The sequence below is a fragment of the Hydra viridissima genome, unplaced genomic scaffold, assembly GCF_058129835.1.
Source record: "Hydra viridissima isolate aposymbiotic clone 2 unplaced genomic scaffold, HvirCarnegie_v1 scaffold_2, whole genome shotgun sequence".
Classification (NCBI taxonomy): domain Eukaryota; kingdom Metazoa; phylum Cnidaria; class Hydrozoa; order Anthoathecata; family Hydridae; genus Hydra; species Hydra viridissima.
In genome coordinates this window covers 5,579,950-5,606,526 of record NW_028324301.1, presented here as the reverse complement: position 1 = coordinate 5,606,526, position 26,577 = coordinate 5,579,950, and the positions used below count along the sequence as shown (strand labels likewise).

Sequence of the window (26,577 nt, the reverse complement as noted above, 5' to 3'; positions counted from 1 at the left end):
GGCATATGCGGTTCTGCATATTTGCTCAATGTTTCAACTCTTAATTGTTCTTTGAGATATTAGAACTTACTTGTAAAATTCATACAATTTAAGTTTGTTTAGACAAATTTTACATGTTTTCTTGGCTTGGAGCGTTTGGTTGAAAGGTTGAAATAAAACTATAGCAACCCTATTTTTAACACACAAAAAAGTATTACAATTAGTAGCAATAAATAGTAACTTTCGTTACCACTATATATTAAAAATTCAGTTATTTACACAACTAAAATATACATCTTGAAATGAATATATACAATTCTATGCTTCTCTTTTAAATGCTACAACTTTTATAAGCAATTATTTTATGCTCATGGAGAAAGTCCAATGATACACAAAAAAAAACTTCGTTTAGAAAAATGTAAACCGTTAAAAATGAGACTTTGCAACTTTGTATTAAAATTTGTCCCAGGTATCAGAGGGGATTTCGAACTTCGACCTTGTATGATAAAACGGATTTGTTTTTTTAGCGAGACCGAGCATAATCCATTATTTGATAACAAAAGCGTTGGCTTTACTTAAAAGATTTTACGTGTAGTATGCAAACTCTTGGACTCTTGAAATACGTTGTCATCAAATGATCCTCTATTCACGTCGTTTTGTTTTCCTTTCCTTAACGTTGAAATTTTATGAATTAATAAATTAGGATCACTTAACGAAAAGAAGCGATTTTTAATAGAGAATGACCGAATTACTTAAGATACTTGATGAGAAAAAAAAAAGTTACAAAACAACTCAAATTAAAACTAACTTTTTCGCTGTTTTTGGTCTTGACGTTTTGCTCCTTCCAGTTTTTGGGCGTGATGTTTTGTCATTTTCTTGCTGCGAACTTTTGTTGTAAGCAAGGTATACTCCAGATAGATCTAATTCATTTACCTAAAAGAGAGAGATTAAAAGATTTCTTTATTTATAGACATATATCTTTGTTGAAGAAATGAAAATGACTGGTAAGCAGACTGTTGATCCAGAGTTATTATACAGAATTTGCAGATTTAAAAATGACTCATTTTTCCCATACACATTGCCTTACAATATGTAAAAGGCTTAAGGATATAAAAATCGAACCGTTTTATACCCTATGCCCGCAGGATTCTTATTATGCCCGCAGGATTCTAGAGTATGGAAGAGAACAAAAGATTAAGTATACAATTGAACATAATTTCTTTAAAATTTTGCAGGAAATTTTTTTAATTTGTTGCTTTGAAACAGAAAAAATTAGATTAAATAATTTGTCGAATTTCTCTCAGATTTTCAAAATTTTTAAAAGCAGAATTTGAAAAGGAAAACGTTTTCAATTCTTGTTAGAATACAGTAAGAGTCAAGAAATGAAAGAACTTAAGGACTTAACCACAAATGTAATTTTGCTAAAATTAATTTTGACCGTGCGCAATGTTGATTGATTTCGTTCAGCTGCTGATAGGTGAAATAGAAAATTGTACAGAAAAACTGTAAACTTAATAGCAGAAATGCTTTTCTATGTTTATTTGGCTGAATAAATATTAACACGATGTTGCTATTCATCGTGTTAATCCACAGTTTCTAAACGTGCATGATAAGAACATGTTGCAATACTTGGAATTTTCGTTAATAATGAAAACATAGTTAAACAGCTCCTTGATAAAATTGATACTCCTTAATACTAAAAGAAAATTCAAAAGAAAACTCACAACTTTATTTTCTTTTTCAGGGCTAGATTCTAGTTTCCTCATATTGTTACCTGTATAAGCCACATAGAACTAAAAAGAAAAGGAAAAAAAAAAAAAAAACTTAAATAGAAAACTTTATATTAATATTATGTTAATGTGCTAAAGTTTTTCTACCAACTGCCATTCGCCAATTTCTTCATTCCAAACAACATTCTGAGCTATCATGTCCTTAAATCAAAAAAATACATCAGTTTGATTAATGTCTCCCGACTTGCAAATCACATAAACGTTTTTATTAAGTTAAACGGCACTCTTTATTCATGGAAAAAATCAGCATTAAAGCATATTGTGTGACGTTAAGATTTTCTTTTAAATATTGTGGAAAAAAAAAGAAAAAGCTTAAAGGCTCAGAATACCTGAAAGTCTTTAGGTATGTAGCTATCTAGAGTTAATTGCAGCAATTTATCCTCTTTTGATGCATTGCGAACACTTTCCAGCAGACCTTCTGTTTCTCTTTGATGTTCTTCTTGAATATCATTTATCTACAAATTTTAATAATAATTGTTGTTTTAAAAAAATTTAACTTGAAAGTTAATTACTGCAACCTATTAGAATAAATAACTTAATCTTTTTGATGAACTACTTTTTTTATAAAATGTTATTGTCGACATTAACTGTAATTTCAAAAGTATACCTCAGATTTAGCTGCCATAAGCATTGTCCAGACTTTTTTTAATTTTTTAGTTTTACCAACAGCTTCCTCTTTTAGATTAGCATACTTTTCTTCAATATCAATATTTTCTGCCTAGAATATAATTCCCAGAAAATCAGCTTTGAGAATTTATTACTAACAACTTTATTAGTGGATATAATAACTAAGAACTTTATTAATTAATATCATATATATTGGAGATGAACAACTTGTAAGCACATTTAATATTTGAAATTACATGATTAATAAAATTACTTCTTGTTCTTCTAATTTTCTGCGCATCTCCGCTTCACGGGCATGTCTAGCTTCCAGTTCTTTTGCAGATTGATCCAAAAGTCTTTGCTGCTCAGCATCCTTTTCCAGCTATGTTACAAAAAAAAAAAAAAAAAGTTAAAAAAGAACAAATAAAAAGTTAATGCCATCAAGTACAATAAAGAAAAAGTTATTGCATTCATGTAAAAAACATACCAAATTTACACCTCCCACAATTAATTTTGACTCTACAGATTTAAGTTTCTCTTGTAGCTTTTGTTGCTCTTCTCTTAAAACAAACAAACAAAAAAAGTTTTTTCCATAAAAATTGCCCATCTCTAGTATGAGTCTTTCTTTTACATGGTTCATAGTGTTATTACAATACTAAGAAAATTTTTGTTATTCTCTATTGAGAAATGGTTGGGTAATAGAAATCCATTAAGGCAAGAGTTTCCTTCTCATTGCTTTGTAGCATAGTTAATCCTGAAATTGTGTTTGAAAAGCATTTTCAAGAAGGGTGCTTTCCTATGATACGTTTGATTCCTATATACCAAATATTAAGAAATTTTTAAAATCAGTTAAAGCAGACGATGCTTTAGCTTTACAGGTTTGTACATACATTCAGCTACAAGACATGTCCTGGAAATAACCATTTAATGGTTTATTGTTGGGAACAGTTTGAAAAACAATTATCAATCATTCAAATAAATGTAATAGAAATCTTTTTATTTTAAGTGATTAATTAGTTGCACCCACAACCAGGCAAAATATTATTTATCAAATTCTAAAACAGGCTTTCCTGCTTGAACATTTACTAATCCAAAAGTTACTCTGATTAATTGAATTACTCATTTAAATGTTACCTTAACAGCATTATTGAAAAACAAAAAAAAATATTGCCACTATTTGGCAATCATTTTCAGAAAAATATTAAAGATTAGATTATTCTTTTTATGTCAATTCTTTCAAAAACTGAGATATCATATTCTTAAATAAAAGAAGCTATAGATGATTATTTGATAATTGATCATTAGATAGCAAAATAATAATTTGTTACTAATAGTAACTAATTTTTTTTTTAAAAAAACTTCTTACACTCATTATAAATATAGTAAAACCGGGTAGAATGAAATAGTTATGACTATGCTTATTCTTTTGTTCTTTATTAATTATTGAATAAACCTTTTGAAAATATTTTTTGATCATGTTGTAGAGGATTTTTTTCTGAATAAGATGATATCAAATTTTAATTAAAAAAAAAAGTTTTTTTGATAATTTGTTAAGCTTTCCAATGCGTGATGATATTTTTTTTCTTTTTTTGAAAAATGGACATAAAACTCTCGAAAATTAAATTTTATATTAATGAACTTAATAAGTATACTGGTAGAACTTTTTACGCTGGTCAAGAATCTTTTTCCAAAATTAAATTTGCTATTCAGCGAAAAAAGTTATGAGATAAAAATGAAAACAGAGACATGTGGGGTTGAATGAAATACGCTAATTGCTCACTTGTTAAATGCGGCTTTTATTAATTAAGTCTCAAGTGAGCAATCAATCTCTATGAATTTTTTGTATAAATTTTAAATCAATTCATGTTAAATCTATTCTAATATAAAATATGCCTCAAAACAAGTTGCTCTCAAAGAAAAAAGAAAAACCCTACACCAAAGAGCAAGTTGCGCTTGCAGTGGCCAAAGTACAAAGCAGTGAATTTTTACTTAACAAAACTGCTCAATCATTCAGCATACCAGTAGCAACTCTTCACAGGTGTGTCCACGGCATAGGTGAAACAATTGGGAGTAGTTCAAACACAAGATTGTCGCAACAACTTGAATCAACTTTGGTAGATATCCTAATCAAATTATCTGATTGGGGCTTTGGTTGAACTTACAATGATGTCATCACACTAGTTACCAACTATTTGCAACACCAAGGTCAATCTCATTTGTTTCCTAATGGTACACCAGGGAAAGATTGGTAAAAGCTTTTCATAAACTGGTGGAGTCATAAGTTAAGCATCAGGGCCATAGGCAATATTTCATCACTCAGAGCCGCTTCTTGCACACAAGAAATAGTTGCAAAGTATTTCAACACACTGCAAAAAGAATTCAACGAAGCAGGAATCAATGAAAGTACTTCATGTCATTTGTGGAATTTTGATGAATTTGGATTTACTGGTGATAAAGGCAAGCAACATATAGTTTGCCGGCGTGGTGCAAAACGACCATTGAAATTGGTTGGCAACAATGAAAAAATCCATTATACAGTTGGAAATTGCATTAATGCTGCTGGTAATCATTTTGCTCCATATATTATTTTTAAATAAAAAAAACACCTGTACAGAAACTGGTGCTTATGTGGTCCAGACAATGCCATTTACACCATATCTCCATCCGGATGGATGGAAGATAAGCAATTTGTGAATTGGCTCACTGGCATGTATGTTCCTGCCATTAAAAAAATTCCAGGTAATTAGTTTAATCTTTATTTTAATCAATTAATTACTTAATTAAATAAATCTAATTATAGTTATACAATTATAGGCATTCATATTTTAGTGGTAGATGGACATGTGACACATGTCACCTATCGGGTTGTACTTATTTGTATCAAAAACAATATCTTGTTAATTTGCTTACCAGCTCATTTGTCACACATTCTGCAGCCACTAGATGTTGGTGTTTATTATCATGTCAAAAAAGTTTGGTGCAAATTACTTCAACAGTTTTCTGCAGAGACAAAGTTCAGCAACTTATCAACAGAATGTTTTAGCCAACTGCAAGCAAAACTTTTTAGCTCTGGTGAAGTTTTTACACGCACCCAAATAGTTAGTGGATTTCAGAATACTAGCTTGTTTCACTCGACATCAGTAAAATCGATCAGTCAAAATTGCAAATTGCTAATACATTTGAGACACCATCATCTCAACCTGAGCTTTCATCATCTCAACCACCAGAACCTATGAAAGTACCACAACCACTACTAGCACCAGGAACTACACCATCTCAGCCACTCCTATCTGAATCTATATCAACAACATCTAGCATCAGCATGTGTTGCACAGCATCAGCTTCAAAGTCACCTCCAAAGCCAACTCGCCTGCAAACAACCTTCAATAGTCTAGTGACTCCGGCTATTCAAAAGAAAATTCAAAAAGAGGTTGAAAAACAATTGCAATCGGCCCAATTGCAGCAGCTTTACAACAAATGTTTCGCATCCAACACATTGACACAAAAAAAAGAAAAAATATAGATGTACCAAGTTTCAATGGGGAGTGTCTCAGTAAACCTGAAATACTCGAAAGATTGAAAGATGCTGAGAGCAAAAAAGCAGCAAAGCAAGCTAAAAAACAACGTAAGCTAAGCTTTAATGACGAGCAGCAAATAAATTAAGCAACAACAGCAACTCCAACAACAATAACAGCTGCAAACCAACTCAAGTGTAAAAAGTGCCGTAAAGTTTTAGGGGAAGCTTCAACAAGTCAATACATGGAATGGTATCAGTGTGAAAATTCGAAATGCAAGGCTTGGCTTTGTCAAACATGCATACCAAAACAATATGTAAAAGGCGCTGAGTTTTATTGCACCAAAAAGTGCCGCACAAGTGACAATTCAGCTCAACCTCTAGTACCTCTCTACGACTCAACATCATCACAAAAATAAAGTTTTTTTATTTGGTTGTTTTCAATTGTTATTATTGGTTTGCTTTTGTTTTTTTTAGTTAAGTGTTGTTTTAATTACACATAGATTTTCATTCGTATTTCATTCTCCTCGAATGTGAGGGAAGAATGAAATAACTTTTTTTTCAATTAAATAAAGTTTCTTAAAAAACTAAAAACTTTTTTTACTTGATTTGTATTTATTTAAATACAGCTCAAATTTCTCTACAACTTTAAAAAAAAAAATTAAAAACCTTTTTCTCTTAAAAATAAAATAATTTAAATTCTTAACTATTTCATTTGACCTCATTTTACTCTATTTGAAAATACTCATAAAAATACTTCTTAGTATCCTACATCTCTAGCAAAAAAAAATTATATTCTTGCAAAAAAGAAAATTAATTTTGGTTATTGAGATTAAAAAAAAAAAAATTGCTTTATAAGGGTATTCATTAGATTATTTAGGGAAACTAAATAATTGAATTGAAAAAACTAAACTTACTGATAATTGAAAATGCAGTAAAATCAACTTACTGGGCTTTAGAAAGTTCATTTTCTCTTTTCATAAGTTCTTTTTCAACTTTCATTTTCTCATCTTCAGCAAGATTTTTTTTCTCAAGAAGTGCTTTTCTTTCACTTTCAATTTGTGCTTTAAGCCTCTCAACTTCTCTTGGAGAGATGCATTTTGATACTATTAAATAATGAAATTTTTTTTGTTAAGACATTAAAGTGCAACTGAAATAATTTTTGTAAAAAAGAAAAACCTGTTTTTCTTTTTCGAGTTTTCTTCTCTCCATTTTCATCAACATATTCCTCTTCTTCTTCTTCTTCTTCTTCTGAACCACTTATTTCGCCTCCACCACCACCTTAATAATAAAAATTCTACTCTTATAAACAATAAAAAAGTTTTTAAATTTGATAAAGAGAAAATAATCATGATATTTTATGAAATTTTCTTTAAAAAAGACTTTTTTCTTTAAACAAAAATTTAAAGAAAAAACTTTTTGCAAGTCTACCTTCAGATAGTTGAGCTCTTAACTTTTCTATTTCTGCTTGAAACTCTCTCAATAATGCATCTTTAGGATCCTCATTTATTTTAGCATTGTTTTTGATATTCTTTGCACGATTAGCATATCTATATTATTTTAAAACTTTGTTACTTATTAGTAGTAGAGAAGCTATAGAAAATAAAGAAGCTTGGGGTTTCACAACAGCTGAAGTTTCCTACTTTTTACACAAGAAAAAATTTTTTAAAAAATTACTTAAAATTAAAAAAGCATTGTTATTTACCGAAGGGTACTTATTGTTTCATCTACATTGTACGATGCAGGACCCATATTAGCTATCTAAATTTTATTATAGTTATAATACAATTATTTACATGCATTTTAAATTAAAAGGAGGCTTTGGAGGTTGTCTGACTATTAGACAGACATATTATATCAAAATATCTTGAACTGAAACTTTATTTTTTATACCATCACAGTTTTAGAATTTCCTCCTAAAGAATCTTGCAGTAGTCGTGTTAACTTTGAATTTCTGTATGGAATATGTGTGCTTTTACCATCAATGAGTGCTGAAATGACATTTCCAAGAGTGGATAAAGAAAGGTTGATATTATTTGCTTCTTTTAGCCTGTCTCCACTTGCACCTGTTTTTGCTTGACGTTCAGAGCCCTACATGTAAATATAATTAATCATGTGTGTCACATTGCTTGAAAGTTGCCCCATAATATGCAATAATAAAAGCTTAGTGCAATATATAGTGTCTTCATAAAATAGCTAAAATGATATCTAAGCTTATTTTACATTTGAATAAGATTTTCAGATCCCAAAAACTTTTCATAGACTGCATATGTAAATAAATTTTAGGTGATGCTAGTAGTAAGAAGTGAAACGTTTTAAGCATTTTACTAGACTTCTAATTACAGTAGTCCTTAAAGTATGTAAGAATTTCTTTTTAGATATGCATAGTCTGTAAATTTTAAAGTTAACATAAGTTAAATGATTGGTCTTCTACAGAAGTATAGTGTCACAATCTACTTTGGGCAAGTTGTCACATTAACCAGTTGTTTTAAAATTTACATGGTGTCAGTAATGACTGAAACAAAAACTTAAATGTGATAGGTTGACAAACCAAGTAGTGCAACTTGCCAGTCTCACAGGGAATACAAAAGTTAATTATCTTATTGATCATCATTGCAAAATCACAAGATTCTACTTTAATCTGTACCAAAGAATTGACTTAAATAGGGTGAAAGCCCTATACGTTCAAACTCCAAAAATCCAATCAAACCAAATCTAACTAATTCATTTGCAAGAGAAAGTTCAATTTGACTATCACTACTTTGCACACTTTTCAAAATGTTGTCTTTTTTCAGCACATAAAAACGTTTTTTATTTCAATGTTTACATTAAAAAAATGTTGTTTTCTATTTTCTTTGAAACAACATTGTACTTTTGAGCAGAACAAATAACACAAAACTACTTCAAATTTCTGGAAATAAACAGTTACCTTACATAGACATTAGGACTTACTGCTATTGCTGATGTCATAATTGTTTTCAAAATATGGCTTAATATGGCAAAGTACCATAAAGATCACAGAAAAACTGTTTGTCTCTTGTGCATGAATAAAACCACATGAGAGTTAACTGAGCTTCAAACTGAAAAAATTAAAAAGATCTCTGAAGCAAATTTTGATTTCCAAGACATAAGATTTTCCAGAGGCATTTGTCAAGGAGCATCTAGTGTAAGACAACTATTTCATGAGCTAAGCATGACAACTGCAAATCTTGTTCAGGTTCACTTGAATACTAGACTTTCAAATATTGGTATGCAAAAACTAGATTCCACAATCAACCAAGTTGTCCAATCAAAAATTGTAGTACTAGAGGTTTAATCCAAGTTTCAGTCAATGGGACAACAATTGTCTGATTTTTTTTCCTTGTTGAGTACCTTGTGTATTGTAAAAATTTGACTGATCTCTCAATGTTCTCTAAGCATCTGATCAAGCTTGGAAGTGATGGAGGTAGTGGATTTTTGAAAGTCTGTCTTGGAATTAGTGATCTTAATAATACTATGACGCCAATTCTTTATCTTTGAAATGACTTTTGACTCAACAAATTACAAAGGAAAGTGTTATCAAGTAGCAGATGCTTTTTGCAACTTCTGTAGAACTACCAAAAACTACAACAATGTTAAGCATACTTTGTTACTGGTTCAAGCACATTCAGCTAGGATAGTCATCTCATATGATTTTAAACTTGCAAATATCATTTAGGGACTTCAATACCATGTAAGCTCCAATACATGGTATGATGTGGATTCAAGACCTGGTGGTGATATCAAGAAGGCCAAAGCTTATGGTTATCTGATGCACAAGCCAATTATCTCTGGTTCAGCCAACTTATTGATTTTAAAGTTTATGCCCCCTATATAGTTGGATTTCTTCTCAGCATGCTTAATCACTTGTACAAAACTTTGAAAATTTTTTGGCGAAATACCAGCCAATGACCAGCAGCTTTTTATATTCAAGAAGAACCTTATCATGGCAGTCACTTTGCAGGCAACTAGTGTTACAAACTTATCAACAACCTGGACCTTCTTTAACAACTTGCTGAAAAAGACTCTGCCTTCCAGGCATTTGGCTATGTTGAAAGATTCTAAAAATTTTAAACTGTTGCCTTATCGTGTTTTGGCACAAAAATTGGAGCAGATTTTGGTGAAGACATTAATCAGCTCAAGAGCTCATTCTTAGCATTGCCAATGTGCAGTGTTACACCACAGCTGCATGCTGTATTTTTTCACATCAAACAGTTTGCTGATATAAAGACAAATACACCCTTTGGTGTTTTTAGCGAACAACCTACTAAGGCCATTAATTACCAATTCAATGTAACTAGCAGAGATACAAGTTATCTGTGGATCAACCTGATTATTTTAATGACTTCTGCCCTGCATCATTGACTACAACAATAATTGTGAACAGAAGAAAATAAAAAGAATTTTTTAGCAACCAATATTCATTAAAAAATTATTTTGAAAACACAATTTTTTTTGAATGCCATAAAACTACTAAATTTAGAAAAGCTACCATTTCCTAATCATGTACTGAAGATAATAAAGTTTCTCTGACAGTTTAAATAATTGGATTTCAATTTTTACATTTTTGAAGTCTGGGTGCATAGGGCTTTCATTCTTTTAAAGTCATTTTCTTGGCACAGCTTAAAGTAGCCTCTTGCAACTCTGTGCAACAGTGTAATATAGAGTTTGGTGCACTATTTTAATGTAGAATTGATTGTGTCAAGAGTGGTGTGCAACCTCTAAATATCAATTACTTTCCATCAAAATTTATATGTGTATGTATGAAGTTGTTGTCAAATCGCAATAAACGCCCTTGGAGAACAATTTTACTAAACCACAACTTATCAGTTGTCAGTATCACATTTTGTTCAGGATTCCCCATTTAGTAATGGCCAAAGAACTTGTGGTAACAAGAGATTGTGTAACCACCTTAGAGAGTTGAGGTGATCCCATAATCAATTGATTCAAAAAATTCCTAACATAAGCAACCTGAGGTGGAACTCAAGAGTCATTCTTGCTATTCTTAGATTCATTCTTATGTCTACACAAAGGAAGACCTTGGATGTATTATAATACAAACAAACAAAAAAGAAGAACATTTCCAAGTGTTTTTTTTGTTTGCATTATAATATATGCATTTTTTTATTTTCTATTACATTATTTATTACATTACTTATTTACATTAACTATTATCTATCTTTATCTTTTTTTTTTTTTTTTTCCTTTTTCACTATTATATCAAACATACATATGAGGCGTGGTGGGGCTAAGTGATCTAAGTGCCAAAAAGTAAAAAATATACTTTTTTATACCAAAATGATCTAAGTACCCAGGCCAATACAATCCAAAGAGATCTAACTCCAGAAACTACCTCTTTATTATAGAAAAAACCATTAACAGATGGAGCTGTCTGTATATCCACACATGTCAACTTCTCTAACTGATCTAAGCCCATTGGTACCATTATAATTATTAGGTACATATTGTTTATATTATACAATTTATTAGTCGGTTTGTTGATACAATTAGTTTCATTATTATCATTGAAGTTATTATTCTTATTTCACACTTTGCTTTGTGGCTTTATTTGCCATTAAAAATTTAAAAAACAAACATGAGAAAAATAGAAATTAAAAAAAGAAAAAGTAGAGATGCGTACGAGACCAGTAAAACAAACAAAAAGATATAAAAAAAAACTTTTCTCTCTTTTTTTTTAAATCTAGGTCATTTTTAAGTGTAAGCTTAGTTGCCCTAATCTTTTACACATGAAAAAAAAGCTCCTCGATGTCTTTTACAAGTTGGGAATCAATGAACAAGGAAGCTTTTTTAAAGAACTGATGTAAATTTTACCAGTCCAAAGACATTGACATGGGAATTATGATGACCCAAATGATGAAAGAAGGCAATCAACTATCAGTTTCACAGTTCCTGTCATTGAAGGAGACCTCAAAAGAGTATGAAAAAAACATTTCTAGATATTTTTAGTACTAGCTCCCAAAAGGTAACCTCTTGTTAATTAAAAAAAAAAAAAAAGCTGGTTTGACTACTTTAAAAAAGAAATGTGGGGGAGTAAAAAAGTTCTTGGTACATAAATCACTTAGCCCCGCAACACGAGGTTAAGTGATTTATGTAATGAGAATGTATATATATATATTCTCATTAAATTGTTCATATTTTTTATATCATTTTTTATTATTGTTATAATACATTACACAAATACATAGTTAAATACATGAAAATTGATTTTTTAATTTCAGGGGGACTTTTTCTAAAAAAACCTGTGATAACTATTATTAGAGCAACAAATAAATTATAACAATAAAAAAATTTTTCTTATGCCTTACCTGCAGATAAATTAGTAACAATTTTTCACAAAGTAACCAATTACATTAGTATTAAAAGTATAAATGAAGTGCAAAAGTTAAAAAATAAAAATAAAAGTTAAAGATGAAGATAGTAATACATCAAAATTAAATGTAAAGTTAACAGATTTATTCAATAACAACAGCATAAAAGTTACAGAAACAGAAAATATTAAAACTTTAATAATTTCATTTTTTTTAAATATATTTATCAGGTGAAAGGGGATAGAGCAGAAAAAATGATTTGAAAAAATCAGTTTATTTTTACATAAGGAAAATTTTTTTATGGAAAGGTTCACAGCTTTAGCTGGTAAAGGAACAGACAGATCTATTTATAAATAAAACTAAAAAGTAAACCAAAAAATTAAAAAAGCTATTGGAGCATTTTTATGATAAAGTAGAGTAAAAAATGATCCTTTTTTTTTTTATTTCATAATTCATAATAACATTTAATTTCATAATACGGACAAAAAATTAGCAATTCTAATTCTTAGAAAAAATAACAATAAGTTTGTCATGAAAGGACCATAAAATGTTTGAATAGCACTGTACTACAGTCGAACATGTGAGACATGGGCAAGTCCTGAATTTGCTGACAAGCCACTCCATGTCAGACATGGGATGATGCATCAAGTGGTTATATAAATATGATCCAATACAGAGCATGTTTCGAATGTACGAACTGTACAATACGAGAACAAGAGAAAATTTTTTATCTTTAAAGAAATATACAATTTGAGTTTTTTGATATTTGAGACTCAGTTGTTAAAAGTCAATCATTGAAGGAACTAAGAAAGTTAAAAAACTTACTAACAATTTTTTTTTTGTTTTAATGCTTTTTCAAAACAAAAATTCTGTGAAAAACTTCTCTACAAACTGTAGCATCCAACAGTTTGGGATAAGATGTCACATTTTCAAATGCATTTTTTTTTTTTTATTATTAAAAAATTTTCTTAGTCAATAACTAGTTTGATTTGCATATAAATTGTGGTCACAGCCAAGCTCTATATACTGAGCAACAACAAAAATTGTTTATACATTACACAGCTAATCTTTAATCAAAATAAAAAATGTGACAACTAAACTTGATATTCCCAAAAATAATCTAGTTTACTATCAGAAAGAAAAAACAATTTTTTAATAAAGCAAAAAGTTATTCAAATTATAATAAAGCTAATTGTAGAAAAAAAGAGAAAAATAAGAGAATTATAGGAAAAATTTATTGGGTAGTCTGTGCATTTTGCAAAGACATACTTACGGCTAAATCAACCATATGAAGTTTTCCCATTCGCAAATGTTGCTGCCCATCAGGGCCTTTTTCACTTCGCTCAATTGTTATTGTAAAGATGGCATGTGATCGAGAAGAAGTAGCATTCATATTTGTAGCTCCAACAGATCCTTAAAAAAATTGTTTTGATAAAATATACAAAGATATTTTTAGATCTTTGTTTAATTATGTCAAAACCAATTGTAAACAAAAAGTAAGAATCTTACTACACTTATTTCCCATGGTCATTGTTTTATCCATATCATCAGCATTATTTACAACATATGCAGAAAGATCTTTTACATACACCCCAACATCAGGACGCTCTTTTACCTTAAATAGTACATTTAATTCAGCTGATACTTGCTGCAAACTCAATTTAGACTTAAACTATTGATTTTGGTATTTAATATGCATACAAACTGACACAAGAAATTAATTTTGTAGTTCACCTACTTCTAACTTAGCATTTTGATCTCGACCAAGAAGATCTCTCACATTTTCATTATAAATCTCCAAGTACGAAACACGAACTAAGAACCTAGGTTTATGTGAAAATTATTCAAAAAATAGCTATAGATAAAGTGCAATAATTTGAATACCCAACAAATCAAGAGTTCAGTTAATTCAAACAAATTCTTTTTCTCCCTCAATAATTTCCACTTCTTCCCTTGGAAAACCACCCATGAATACATATTATTACAGTTGAGCAGAAAAACTTTCAGTCATATAAATAAATTTCTTGAAATTGCATCACTTCCCAGTTACTTCAAATGTTTTTTTCAACTCTTAGGTTAAAGAAAAAAAATTTCAAAAAATTTTCAGATAATTCAAAAAACATCATCTTTCTCTGACTTCTACAAACATATAAGAGTTATTTTACTAAATATGATACAAGATGTTTAGTAAAAGTATTAATAAGACCAGTATTTCTCTTTCAATGGGAATCCACATATTTATGGTACCCAAAGATTAATTGCTATAAAAATTGGAAAAACAATCTTCTACATCCAGGCTTCCAAATCTTATTCTTACTGTTTTTGCCAGACATTTTATTACAGTCATATCTATTATTAATTCAATACAACTTATGTAACTAAATAAAACTAAGCTTAGACATGTCAAATGAGAAAGTTATGTCATTGACACATATAATCAAGAGATTACTGATCCAGAATATATAGGGTTATATAACAATAGGGTTGGGTTCAACATCTTTTATACACTTTTATTCCATTTCAGATCAAATTTTGCATATTTAATAAATCAAAAATGTATCTATTTTTCATGGGAACCCAAACTGTTAAACTTGAACTGAATATTCAACTTATGAATAAAACAAATAAGTAGAAAAGTATATAAACATAAGTAGAAGGAAAGAGCAAGCATAATTACAACACCTCAAGGATTTAATTAAACTATTTAATGAATATTAAATTTATCTACTATTCGCCCTGAAGAGCAAATTTTTATTTGTAAAATAGTATCAAAATAAATCATTTTCATATACAATACAATTTATTTTAAAAATCAACAACAAACCTAGTATCCCCATCCATCTTTGAAATGTAACCAAATATATGAGCAAATGAATTAGGGATAATTCCTCTGAGGTTAGGTTCAGTACGGATACCTTCCATAGTGAATGTTTTTCCAGTTCCTGTTTGACCATATGCAAAAATTGTACCTTAAAAAATGAAAGATATTTTAAGTAACATTATGGGTGTATACTATTTCTCTATTGTAAAAAAGTGTTTCAAATAAATTATTAGTATTACCATTGTAACCTTCAAGTACACTTTCTACAATAGCTCTTGCAGCATCATTATAAACATCTGTCTGCTTACTTTCAGGTCCAAAAACACGATCATATGTAAAAACTTTTGGTGGATCATTGGATCTGTTGTCCTCTTGTTTGATAGTAACTGTTCCACGAATTTCATCACAAGATATTGCTAATGAACAATTGGTATCCTTCTCCTTCTGACTAAGAGGGCGGCATCTTACAACAACACGAACATTATCACTATTGGTATCTTTTTTCATAGTATTAAATTATGTAACCTAAAAAATATTTTTATAAATATTAGATCATTACAAAACATCAAACAACTTTATTTAGCTTTTCTTTTTAAAACCTTGGTTTCATGAACATCATGCAACTTATGTGCCTAAATATTTTAACTTAGCAGATATAATATTTCACTGCAAAGAAATTTTAAGTGTTAATTCAGAAACTTGTTCCAAGTTTACTTAGTTTCTTATCATATCAATAAAAAATTTGTAAAAAAATATTATTTTCCTGTCTAAATATGCATTTCCTAAGCTTTGAAGCAAGAGCTACTAGGGAAGGGGAAAAAAAAACATTTTTAATATAAAGTATTTATTAAATGCAAAATCTATGCAAATAAACGATAACATTAAATTATATTAATTGTTAAAAAAATTTGTATTTACTAAATTCTTTCCGTGTTTAAAAATTTTTAATAAAAAAAAAAAAAACTCCATAAATTAAAAAAAAAATATATAAGCCATAAAATTTCATTAAAAAAAAACATTAATTCAAAAATTTTTTAGTCAAGCAGAAATGAGCAAAATTAATGACTGAATAATCACTTGATTACCACTGCATGCTCACAGGTTAAAAAGCAGATGAAAACTATATTCTAACAATTTTGAAAAATTCCTTTTGGTCAAGCTTTGACAAAAAATTAAAAAAAACACATTTTTTTAAAAATAAACATATACACTAAGGTATACAACAAATTACAGTAATATATACATATATATATATATATATATATATATATATATATATATATATATATATATATATATATATATATATATATATATATATATATATATATATATATATATATATATATATATATACACACACACACAGATTGATTTATAATTCTGATGCTTTTTTCATTGAAGCATTTTCCCTGATAAGTTAAGCAAAAAATTTGCAAAAACAAATGTAATAATACATACACATAGACAATAAAAGTTTTTAAGGAGAAGTACACTAAAAACGATTAAGTTAAAATATAATAATCTATAATTTGAAAAATTAATCCGTTTGATTTGGAAGTCACAAACAAAAGAAAAGCATGAAATAAGAATAAATCAATAAAATATTTGAAAAAAAAAATTATTTACATGTAGAGCTACTTATTTATGGCTACACATGTAAAAGAAACCAAAACTTACAGGTTCCTTATCCTTACTAGCAACTCATCAATAAAATTCTAAAACCAAAAAAAAAATAAAAATACAATGTTCATACCAAAAAAAGTGTCAAGAAAATACTTACAATATTGATTTCAACAACTTGTAGTTTTTGTAACTTGTCTTACCTCTGGAGATTCTTTTGCTCCATTAAGCAGATCCTTAAAACAAAAATTATGGTTATTGAATATAGTAATAAAAGGTTAATATTTTGCATTAATTTTTTTTTTTTTTTTAAACTTTATAATAAACATTTTATTTCATACCTGCAGCATTTTTAATCTGACTTCATTTTTATCTTCAGCTAAAAGAATATCCACATCTACTTCTACATAATACTCATCATCTTCACTCTGAAAATTTAAACAAACAGGTTTTTGAAAAAAGGTTTTTTCAATATTCAAATGTAAACTTTCACAGTAAAGCATTTGAACTGAAAACGCAACTTGAATACCACTGCAAAACTTCTGACAGATTGCAACTAAAAACTGCAATCTTATTTTCAGCAGAAAATCTTGTTGTAGTCTTTTTTAAAAAATAGCTTGAAGAGACACCAAGGTATAATAAAACTGAATAAAAGTACAGTTCTGCACTTTTATTTAACAACTGATAGATTAATAACTACAGTTTAGTATGAATAGGTTAGAATTAAGTTGCTTTAAATTCAAGTTAAGAAAGTTTTATTTATAACTACATTCAGAATTAGGCTAGGGCTAAACATTATTTCTAAGCCAAACCTTAACACTGATAAACATACAGAAAAACAAATTAAATTAAGTTAAACCTAAACACAGTGTTAAGGCTACTTGAAATAACTTTGATGCTAAACTTGACATTTGCAAGAGGAAAGCCCTATAGTATACTTACACATACCTGACAATCATATAGCTTTCTTAACTGACCATGCATCCATTCTTCCAATTCTAAGCGCTTATTTAGAGTTTTTCTATTATATTTGGCTGTAGCAGCATATTTTTTTGAAGTATTAGGACTTCCCTCTAAAACGTTGAACCGAAGAATACTACTTTGCTGGTCATCCTCTGCCATTTTGTGTTTCCCTTAACCAATCTATTTTATACTATAGTTCTACTTATTTAAACTGTGTTACAACAGTGTGTGTATACACATATACATACATACATACATACATACATACATACATACATACATACATACATACATACATACATACATACATACATACATACATACATACATACATACATACATACATACATACATACATACATACATACATACATACATACATACATACATAGTATCTATATAGTATGTATAGTATACATAAAACAATATGATTTTAACATATTTATATAACTAAAAAGCAAATTAATATTGTAAATATAAAAACTTCTTATTTCCTCTTCAAAAAATGATTTAAATTGTTTAACAATAGTTGTTTAATAAAAAATCGAAATATATTCAACTTTTAAACATTTAACTTAAATTTGAATAAAAGAATCTTAAAGTTGCCATCATGTATCTGATCAAAACAATTAAAATCCGGTAGACGAAATCAATAGTTCATAATATAACGGCGTCAAGATTGTCGGATATTATCGGTTCAAGTTGCTTTCAATCTTGTTTTAACTATTTTCTTATATTTTTTTAAATATATATGACTTTTAATTTTATTATATTTGATAATCTTAAACCCCTTTTTAATTTTAGATTATATATTTTTATGCAGTTATGGAAAGATTGTCTTTGCTGTGGGATGACTTCCTAACGGTAAAATATAACAAATATCCTTTTTGTTTGAATTTTTGCTCGACAATTTAAAACATATAGCCTTCATTAACATTTTAAAACATTTTTTAAGTTTTTTTTTTTTAAGTTTGAATTATACAGAAAACATGCCCAGATTATAAAACACAAATTGGGAAGACACAATTTTCATTTTAATTTATGTGGCCGAGACTAAATATAAGATGGATCTTTTTAACTAAATACAAGATGGATCTTTTTAACTAAAAAATTTTTTATCAAATATCTGCTAAGTTTTTACATAGTTAGATATTATTTAGTGAACCAACGATCAAAATTTATTATAAAATTTGTTAATGAACCAATAGTGAAAACTTATAATGAAACGAAATATAACAAAATAATTCCATTCATAAGTTGTTATTTTTTTTATCAAATTCGGGGATTAAAAAAATAGTAAAAGAAACTTTTAGCTAAAGAACCTTTTGTGGTGTAGGACCCATAGGCATCTCACTAATGGTCAACATATTTAACCACGAAAGTTTATGATTTGATAAATCTCGCTTGTAACCAATTTGGTGTAGATTTATCTGTTTGCATATTATTAACAGATGTCTTTAAAGTAGATTTACAATCTACTTTAAAGGTATCCGTTAATAATATGCAAACAAAACTTTATTCAAGTTTAAGGTCCAATATATCAAGTTCAGAAAATATGCGCTAAAGAGAAAATTTTTTTGAATCGGATGAAAAAGAAGTTGAATCTTTAAATGAGCTTTTGTTCATAAAAGAATTCATATTACTACGGTCATACCTCATACTACGGTCATACCTCATATTACTACGGTCTAAAAATGATTTGGAAACTAACTCTAATAGAACGAGAACAATTCTTTTTCATAAAAAGTATGAGCTTGAATTAAAGAGAATTCTCAAAAAGAGGTTTTAATATAATTCTGTTCAGATGCACCGGTATGTCTTTTTCCTTTTATCATCAAACAGATAAAGTAGCAAGCTAGACAAAAGTTATAAATGATGACTGTTGATGAAGATGTATGTGTGAAAGATGTTCATGGTAAGGATAAAACAACACTAAAACATTCCGCTTTAAAGGTTCTGAGCATGCAAAACAATTTAAAAAAGATAAGATCGTGGACACTTGCCGTAAAACAATGTTAATAACACTCTAAGCGTGAACTATTAAATATTCAATGCTCAAAAATGAGTACGGCACTTTATCGAGCAACCGTTTGTACGTTACAACAAGAGCGTGTTAACTTTTTAAGATTGGTTCAGGCATGATCAGGTGTTTTCTACCACAAAAAAAACATTTTTGAGCAGAGGGGTGTTAGCCCGAAAAACTGCAAGCTCAGCAGCTTCTTTTTCAGCAGCGTTTTTTTCACTGGTGTTGTTATTTTTTACTTGTGATGATGAAATTAGATACGAAGTTTTTTCGAAGTGCATATTATAAATCTAGAAGACTTCAAATAGATCAAGAAAAATGGCGGAATCTTCTAAATGCGACTCATCTCAAAAGGTCTAAAATAGTCTTAATATAATGATGTTAACTTCGTTTAATTATCTTCAAAAATTCGCCTAAAAACCTTATTTCTATAATTTATTGCATTAAATGCGTTTAAGTATTTCAGGCAAGAATTAACAAGGATTTAAAAACTACAGACAGGCCAGTAGTTTTTTAATCCTTCTTAATTCTTACAGTTAAATTATTCTGAAACACTTGTTGTGATCTTGATTTACTGCAAATATTAACACTGCATTTTTTATAAATTTAATCCTAACACGGCTTTATAAATGTAACCTGTATTTATCCGATTATACACTATTTACTAGATCATGTATCAACATTTTGTTATATAAAGTATCTTTAAACTTTGTTTTAACAATCTGAATAAGTGATAAGTGAGTTATAATAAAAACTTCGATTCTAAAAGTTAGTTTTTAAAAACATTTAATTTAAAAATTTTCCTGTATTCTGCTATTAAAAGTATCAAATAGGGTTCTTTTTAAATAAAGTGTTTTTTGTTTTTTTTTCTCTTGACTTATTACTTTAATTTCTCCTTGGTCTGAAATTTAGTTTACTGAATTTATAAGTTATACAATTATAAAATATTTCTGCGATTTATTTTCTAAAAAGTATGACAAATAGAATTACTAAGGGTGCTGCCCTTTCATACAGTTTTTCCCATCTTTGCATTTAGGATAAAGTCCAACTGTTAAAAATTAAAAGCTATTTTTTATGTAATTCTTTTATTTATAACTGTAAGTATGTACTTTAGCCTAAATTACCTACACTAGTTTATTAGTTTTGTTCAACTGGTTATTTTGACAAAATAGCAATATATATGAAAAGAATGGATTCTTTTTCTGTTTTAACTATTAAAACATATTAAAGTTAATGTTTCATAAATTTGTGTAGGGTTTAACAGATGCCTCACCACCTCCTGATTATGGAAATTTAGAACCTCCAAATTACAATACTGTAGATGGTAAAACTTTATGTTTTAAGCTACTTCAGGAAATCAATAAGTTTGAATTAGTTTAGTCATACTGGAAGGTTTTAGTAAAAGTAAAACTTAGGATGAATCAACAATATATATATATATATATATATATATATATATATATATATATATATATATATATATATATATATATATATATATATATGTATATATATTAAAATTAACTTATATAATATGATAACTAACATTAGTTAACAATATAGTATTAACTAATACTATATTAATTAATATCATATGATACATATTATGAGTTAAAAGTATATTACCAGGAAGCATTAACTAATATCATATGATAGTTTTGTGTTTTATGTCTATTTGGTAAGTGATAGATAACTATTTTTTTAACTTATGAAAAGAAAGAAAGTTGTATACTACTATTTGCTCTCTTTTTTAAAGTCAATGTTTTTATTTTATACTTTATGAACTCAGTAAGAGGATATTTTTTAATGAATAATATTTTTATAGATTTAAGTATTTTGAGTTGTGTATTATCTGTATTTAATCTAAACATATTTCCTTGTCATTTCAGAATTAAAACTTCTAAAACATAGTTTCACCATCGATGTTTATTCTATTACCAAACTACAGTTAATTGTTATTGTTGTTATTATTATTATTATTATTATTATTATTATTATTATTATTATTATTATTATTATTATTATTATTATTATTATTATTATTATTATATTAGAAAATTTGCATAAGTTATATGTAAAAAAACAAGCAAATTTAATTTTCTCTATGATATTATATTATTGTTGTTGTTGTTTGCAATTTTAAAGATGCATTTTTGTGTAATACTTACATAGCATTAAATGTAAAGTACATATTTTTAAATGTCTTTTTTGCAATATTATTTATTTGGTTACTTTAAAATGGTGTTTTAAAAATTTTGAGTAAAATTAATGAAATTAAGTTCTTTATTCTTTATTTGAACTCAAAATAATGAATAATGTTCTTTAAGATTTTTGTGATAAAATTATTTGTTAATTTTGCATTTTCAGTAGTATTTTATAAAAAATTGAGTTAATTTCTTAAATGGTAACATTCATGAAACAAATAGATTTAAATATTTTTTTTTTTGTCCTATATTAAGTCTTTATTGTTTATTAAGATCTGTTTCTGTAAGTTTTACATAAGTATACTTAAGCACATCATATTTAAGTATGATGTACTTAAGTATACTTATATAAAACTTATTTTGAATTCCGAAAGTACTCTTGAAAAACATAGCACCTTCTAATTGCTTTAAAAATATATAAGATTTAATTTTTTTAGATATAGTTGTAGCAAGTTTTTACTTCTTGGTCTATTTTAGATCCTCCTCCTTCTTATGAAAGCATTTTTGGTGAAATAAGACAAGCTCATCAACAATCATCAGGCGTTTTAGAGTTTCTTAAAAAAACAATTTTGATATTCTTGTCCACTGGTAGACATTTTTTTTTTTTTTTTTAACAATTTCTGAACATAAGAAAGTTCTTTTTGCATATGAGTTCATCTGCTACAATGTCCAGTATTTATGGAATAACTCTTTTACTTGTTTTTGAATTTAGTGGGTTGTACATTTTGCTTGGCACTGCTTTTGGTGATTCCAGTTGCCTGCATTGTATTAGGTAAGGCATTACTTTATGTCAAATAGAATTCTAGCAATGGTTGTTAATATCATTGTTATTTACCCTTTCCCCATATCTTTGTTAAATTCAGTTTTAATTGAAGCTGTTATTCATTTCCAAACTTTTTCCTAATACAATGGCATTTATTTCTCAGTTATGCAAGAGTTTTGATAAAGATATTAGTGAATACATAAGATCTTATTTTAAACATTTTGTTATGATTTTATTATGGTTACACCTTTGGGCTTATAATTTATGTTGCAATGAAGCCTTAAACTCTCATAGTTTGTTTTGAAAATAAACTCTACTTTTAAATTTTCGTAATATTTACATTGCATACATTGTTTGCTTTAAAATGTTTAATTTTACATGATATATTCTTTTTTTAAATGTAATATTCTACAATAAATTCTTTTAAATTTTTTAACTTTTTTTTTTTTTTTTTTTATAAATATTCAATTTTTATATTACCTTATTCTACTGTATGCATTAGAGTTTCTCTCACAGGATCCTGAGAGTAAAAAAATCCTTTTATAGATAAAAATATCAGAAATATTCTTTTAAAAAAATGTGAGTAGCAGGGCTTATTTGATTTAAATAAAATGATTTTAATCTCAATATAAATCAGAAATAAAAATCTTGAAAAATTTATATTAAGAAGTACTTTTTTTTTTTTTTTTTTGCTGAAGATTCTTTTACTCCTAAGATTCAGGATTCCAGTTTGAGAAGCCTTAGCATTCATAATATCACTTTTGCTTCATCCTCAAACAAAAAAAATTTTAAGAATGAAGCATAAAATTATGTGTTAAAGGTGCAAAGTATATAGATGACTGCCCTGTACAACCCAAGATACCATTATACTTAATTGTTCTGGGATCTTTTGGAATTTTACGTAATATTGTTGGTTTATGTAATCAAATAAAAAGACGCAATAGAAATGCTAATGCTGAAGAAGAAAGTAGAAAAAAAAGCGTCTTTGAAGGAATAATTGACTGCTTTATGATTGCATGGTTTATTGCTGGTAATGTATGGATTTACTCAAACTATGCACCTGAGTACGATGATCAATCAAGTGAACGTTTTTGTGACAAAACTTTGTATCTTTTTGCATTTGGATTGACAACAGCATCGTATGCATTTGTTGGTTTTGTATGCTTTTGTATGTGCTGTGTTGGATGTTGTTCACTGCTAATGGACTAAACTGTTCTGAAATTAACGAAGTAGAATGCATTTTATTTGTTCGATTTTAAACAAGTTGGTACATTTGGTTTGAACTTCAATTCTTAGAGTAAAGATTTTAATTTAATATTTTTTTAATGAGTTGTGTTTTATAAAAATAAATATCTTTTTTTTTGGAAAAGTTAGAATTTTTGTAATATTTCTTACTACTTGTCATTGTATGTTTTGTAATATATATTCTATATAAAAGTCTTAAATAGAAAGCCAGAAGTTTGCTTTCCTCTTCAACCATTGTAAATTTAAAACTATATTAAGCGTACGCTCGCAGCACACTCACATACCTATATACACACATATTCATACATTGCATATACTACCTACATACATGTAAAAAATGCGCGCATGTGTATACACCCGTATAAATATATGTTTATAAAATATAATATATTTATGTGAGTTAAGTATTTGTATTGCTTTTATTTTAATGCTTAATGATGATAACAAGAAAAAAAAAAAAACTTCAAAATTGACTAATTTTCTTACTTTGGTTGAAATTTAATCACTTTTTTGCACTTAATGCACTAAGGGAATCCCGTCAGAGCCAGAGATATCATCTGTTTCTCTGTCAAGCTTATTAAAATGATTTCAGAGAGACATAGTTGCTTGAAGATGATTCGGTTTGATAGTGGTTTTAATATAAAAATCAGATCACTAAAGTAACAGCTTTGAAAATCATAGTCTTTCTTAAGTTTAGTCAAGCTTATATAGTAAGCTAATTTAACATTAGGAGGTTATTATTTAATAATTATCTGGCTTGATTAAAAAAAGAAAGGAATGTTATACTCTATTTTAACTATAATTATCGCTTTTAGTAATCTTTATCGAAATTATTACAAATTGCCGGAATTACCAATAATTTTTTTTTTTTTTTCTTTTAGTAAAATTTTTAAATTTTTGTTAGTAAAATAATTTTCTTAAAAATGGCTTTAAAAAATGAATTTTCAATTCCACAATCGTTGGAAAAAAAATGTGTTAATTGTAATTCACTCCGGACATGACGTTCCCAGTATTACAAAGTTCTTAAAAGTGAACAAAAGTTGGGTTTAGAGGGATAAGAAAAAAGGTTGAAGAGTTTGCTGGTGACTATGAAGCTATAACTGAAAGATTAACTCACAAGTAACAGCCTGATTGTGTCAGAACTCCTGAATTCGTAGCAAAAATCTAAGAAATGATTGACAATGACCTGGTAAGTCAATAAGGACAATTGCTCGTGACTTGGGAAGTTCTTAGTCAATAATTAGGACTATGTGACAGAGGACTTAAGAGCTACTGTCTGAGAAATTTTATTAAAAAATTTTTATCTTAATAAATTTTATGCTGATTCATTAAAATATAAAAACATAGACCTGAAAATCAACGGAAAGTGCTCTAATTCGAAGTCAAAGTTGTAAAAAATCCCATTAAAAACCCTATATTCGCCTTATTTTTTCAAATCGATTTCATTTTTACTGTTACTGTTTACTGTTTCTATTACTGTTCATGGTGGACCTAAGGCCACGATTGTTATGGGTAATCTATCAAAGCGCGTTGAACGCAAAAAGTGATTTTTGGTAGGTTACTCCTTCCCAGGTCCTTGCATGCACATGGTTTTTGTTCCGAAAAATCAATGTATGTCTTAGTGTCTTTCAAAAACACCTAAAAAAACTACGTGCAAGTATTGGCCTAAAGAGATATTAGAGCTCAAAGTTAGGGTAAAACTTCAAATGTTGTGGTTTCGGACAACGATTTCTAGACAACTGAAAATGTAATCATGTTAAATTTTTACTTTTACTGTAGAAATCTACCCAGATTAGTAAAAAAATTAAAAAGAAATGTTTCTGCCATATTCATGTTGCTAAAACTGCTCCTCGAAGTAGCAATTACACTCCATGCGCAAAATTTCCTCAAAACGGGCCAAATTTTGGGACCCAATATCTCCGAAATTAATAAAAACTTTAGAAAAAAAAATTACCAGTGGCCTACTTTCATTGTTTTTTACAAAATATCTAAAAATGAGTGCAATTTGAAGACATCACTTCCAAAATTTGCTTATTTTGCCTACATTTCTCAGACAATGGCTCTTAAGGTATAAGTCATACAAAATGAGAGAGGGCCAACTGCTAACCAAAAAGATTGAAAAACTCTATTAAACTGTTCGAAAAGTTGAAGTTCCCCTTGCAGGTGGGCATGATCTGGTTTATCTCTGATAAAAAGTATTCCTCCCAGGATCAAAAAATAACAATCAGAACAGCTGTTGGCTTGCAAAGTGCTCCAAGGATGTACCCAAGGCCATGTAAACAAAGTTTCCAGCCAATGTCATGGTCTTTGGAGTTATCTCCTTTGAGGGTGACGTCAAGCCACCCTACTTCTTCCTCAAAGGCTTCAGAATAAATGCAGACGAGTATTTAAAGGTCCTAAACGAAGATAGATTGTACTAGATATAAAAGTTTGCTGCTGGACAGCCATATATGTGGTAGAAAGAGTTAGCATCATACCATACATCAAAACAGCAAAAATGGTTGAGTCAGAATTCTTATGACTATGTCCCGGACTAAAATCCTTTGGACTTTTTTGCGTGGGGCACAATTGAAAGACAGATCAACAAGTTCCCATCCAATACCAAGGAGGAGCTGGTCACCACGATAAAGAAAGAATTAGAAGATAAGAAGGTCAACTCAGTTTTAAAATGTAGCTGGTTTAACTCAAATCCGATCAAT

At 28.3% G+C, this 26,577-nt stretch overlaps 3 protein-coding genes across 4 annotated transcripts; 1 reads left to right on the top strand and 2 right to left on the bottom strand.

Moving 5' to 3' along the window:
* Window positions 1–199: 199 nt before the first annotated feature.
* Window positions 200–15,608, bottom strand: LOC145184122 (kinesin-like protein KIF3A). The gene is made up of 18 exons (XM_080059721.2): window positions 15,297–15,608; window positions 15,061–15,205; window positions 13,975–14,059; window positions 13,746–13,851; window positions 13,510–13,649; window positions 7,783–7,980; window positions 7,595–7,650; window positions 7,321–7,439; window positions 7,069–7,170; window positions 6,839–6,995; window positions 2,863–2,935; window positions 2,650–2,757; window positions 2,377–2,487; window positions 2,099–2,224; window positions 1,857–1,910; window positions 1,704–1,772; window positions 788–912; window positions 200–648 (listed from the first exon to the last, which is right to left on the bottom strand). Exons 1-18 carry the CDS (start codon window positions 15,562–15,564, stop codon window positions 555–557), a joined length of 2,136 nt encoding a protein of 711 aa, XP_079915847.2. The 5' UTR covers window positions 15,565–15,608; the 3' UTR covers window positions 200–554.
* Window positions 15,609–16,393: 785 nt separating this feature from the next.
* On the bottom strand, window positions 16,394–18,073 carry LOC149891667 (protein phosphatase 1 regulatory subunit 14C-like). The gene is made up of 5 exons (XM_090079254.1): window positions 17,629–18,073; window positions 17,022–17,108; window positions 16,884–16,916; window positions 16,738–16,775; window positions 16,394–16,469 (listed from the first exon to the last, which is right to left on the bottom strand). The coding sequence occupies exons 1-5, from the start codon at window positions 17,800–17,802 to the stop codon at window positions 16,433–16,435; spliced, it is 369 nt and encodes a 122-aa protein (XP_089935380.1). The 5' UTR covers window positions 17,803–18,073; the 3' UTR covers window positions 16,394–16,432.
* Window positions 18,074–19,755: 1,682 nt separating this feature from the next.
* LOC145193557 (transmembrane protein 272-like) lies at window positions 19,756–24,334 on the top strand. 2 transcript variants are annotated; one of them, XM_090080426.1, is made up of 5 exons: window positions 19,772–20,020; window positions 20,921–20,990; window positions 22,348–22,458; window positions 22,583–22,642; window positions 23,454–24,326. In XM_090080426.1, exons 1-5 carry the CDS (start codon window positions 19,985–19,987, stop codon window positions 23,840–23,842), a joined length of 666 nt encoding a protein of 221 aa, XP_089936552.1. In that variant the 5' UTR covers window positions 19,772–19,984; the 3' UTR covers window positions 23,843–24,326. The 2 variants fall into 2 exon arrangements, with proteins under 2 accessions (XP_089936553.1, XP_089936552.1); XM_090080427.1 differs by lacking the exon at window positions 20,921–20,990 and having other exon boundaries at window positions 19,756–20,020; window positions 23,454–24,334.
* The last annotated feature ends 2,243 nt before the right edge of the window (window positions 24,335–26,577 follow it).